The 599-nt window shown below is 47.9% G+C and overlaps 1 protein-coding gene and 1 non-coding gene across 2 annotated transcripts; both read left to right on the forward strand.

Annotated features, from left to right (window-relative positions):
- Positions 1–101: 101 nt before the first annotated feature.
- Positions 102–277, forward strand: H310_13844 (hypothetical protein; the record flags this gene model as incomplete). The annotated part of the gene is made up of 1 exon (XM_008881492.1): positions 102–277. A coding segment is annotated over one exon (174 nt), but the record flags the coding sequence as incomplete, so codon positions are not given.
- A 177-nt stretch (positions 278–454) lies between these two features.
- Positions 455–526, forward strand: H310_13845. The gene has a single exon. It is a non-coding gene; the product is annotated as a tRNA-Ile (tRNA).
- Positions 527–599: the final 73 nt, after the last annotated feature.

Below are 599 nucleotides of genomic sequence, written 5' to 3' on the forward strand. Positions count from 1 at the left end.
ACGCAACCCGTGTGCCAAGGACGAAAGCAGTGCTGCGCCAAGTGGTCGAGTTTGTGCGTGAGAAGAGACGCACACGAACACGCGTCGTTGCCAAGGACGTCATGATGATGCTGGTCGAGGGTGGTCACATCGCGTACAATGAATTCGACAGCAAGGACACCATGGCATGCTTGCGGTCAGTCCAGGATTACTTGTTCAGTCGTGGATTCAAACGAGGACACAAAAAAGGCCAGGGGCAGTATGGACTAACGAAAGAAGTTGTTCTTGCTAGAGATAAGTACATCAAATGCATGTCGAGGTCGTTTGAAAAATTTCCTAATTTTATATGCAGAAAGCTGTATCTATTTTGACAGGTTTCTATTGGAGAACCTCTTGCACTCATATATCCGGATAACGTTGTATCTATCCGCATGTTTACAGTTAGAAGGGGATTTTCACAGCTGTCAATCATAACGTGACGGTAGCTCAATGGTAGAGCGTGGGGTTAATAGCCCTGAGGTCGCTGGTTCAAGTCCAGCTCGTCGCATCTTTAGTGGGAAAAGGCAGGAATGCATGAACTCAACCTTCACAGGGGGAAACGTCGAGACTTCGAGTCTGCG

The sequence above is a fragment of the Aphanomyces invadans genome (genome assembly GCF_000520115.1).
Source record: "Aphanomyces invadans strain NJM9701 unplaced genomic scaffold supercont1.56, whole genome shotgun sequence".
Taxonomy (NCBI): domain Eukaryota; phylum Oomycota; class Saprolegniomycetes; order Saprolegniales; family Verrucalvaceae; genus Aphanomyces; species Aphanomyces invadans.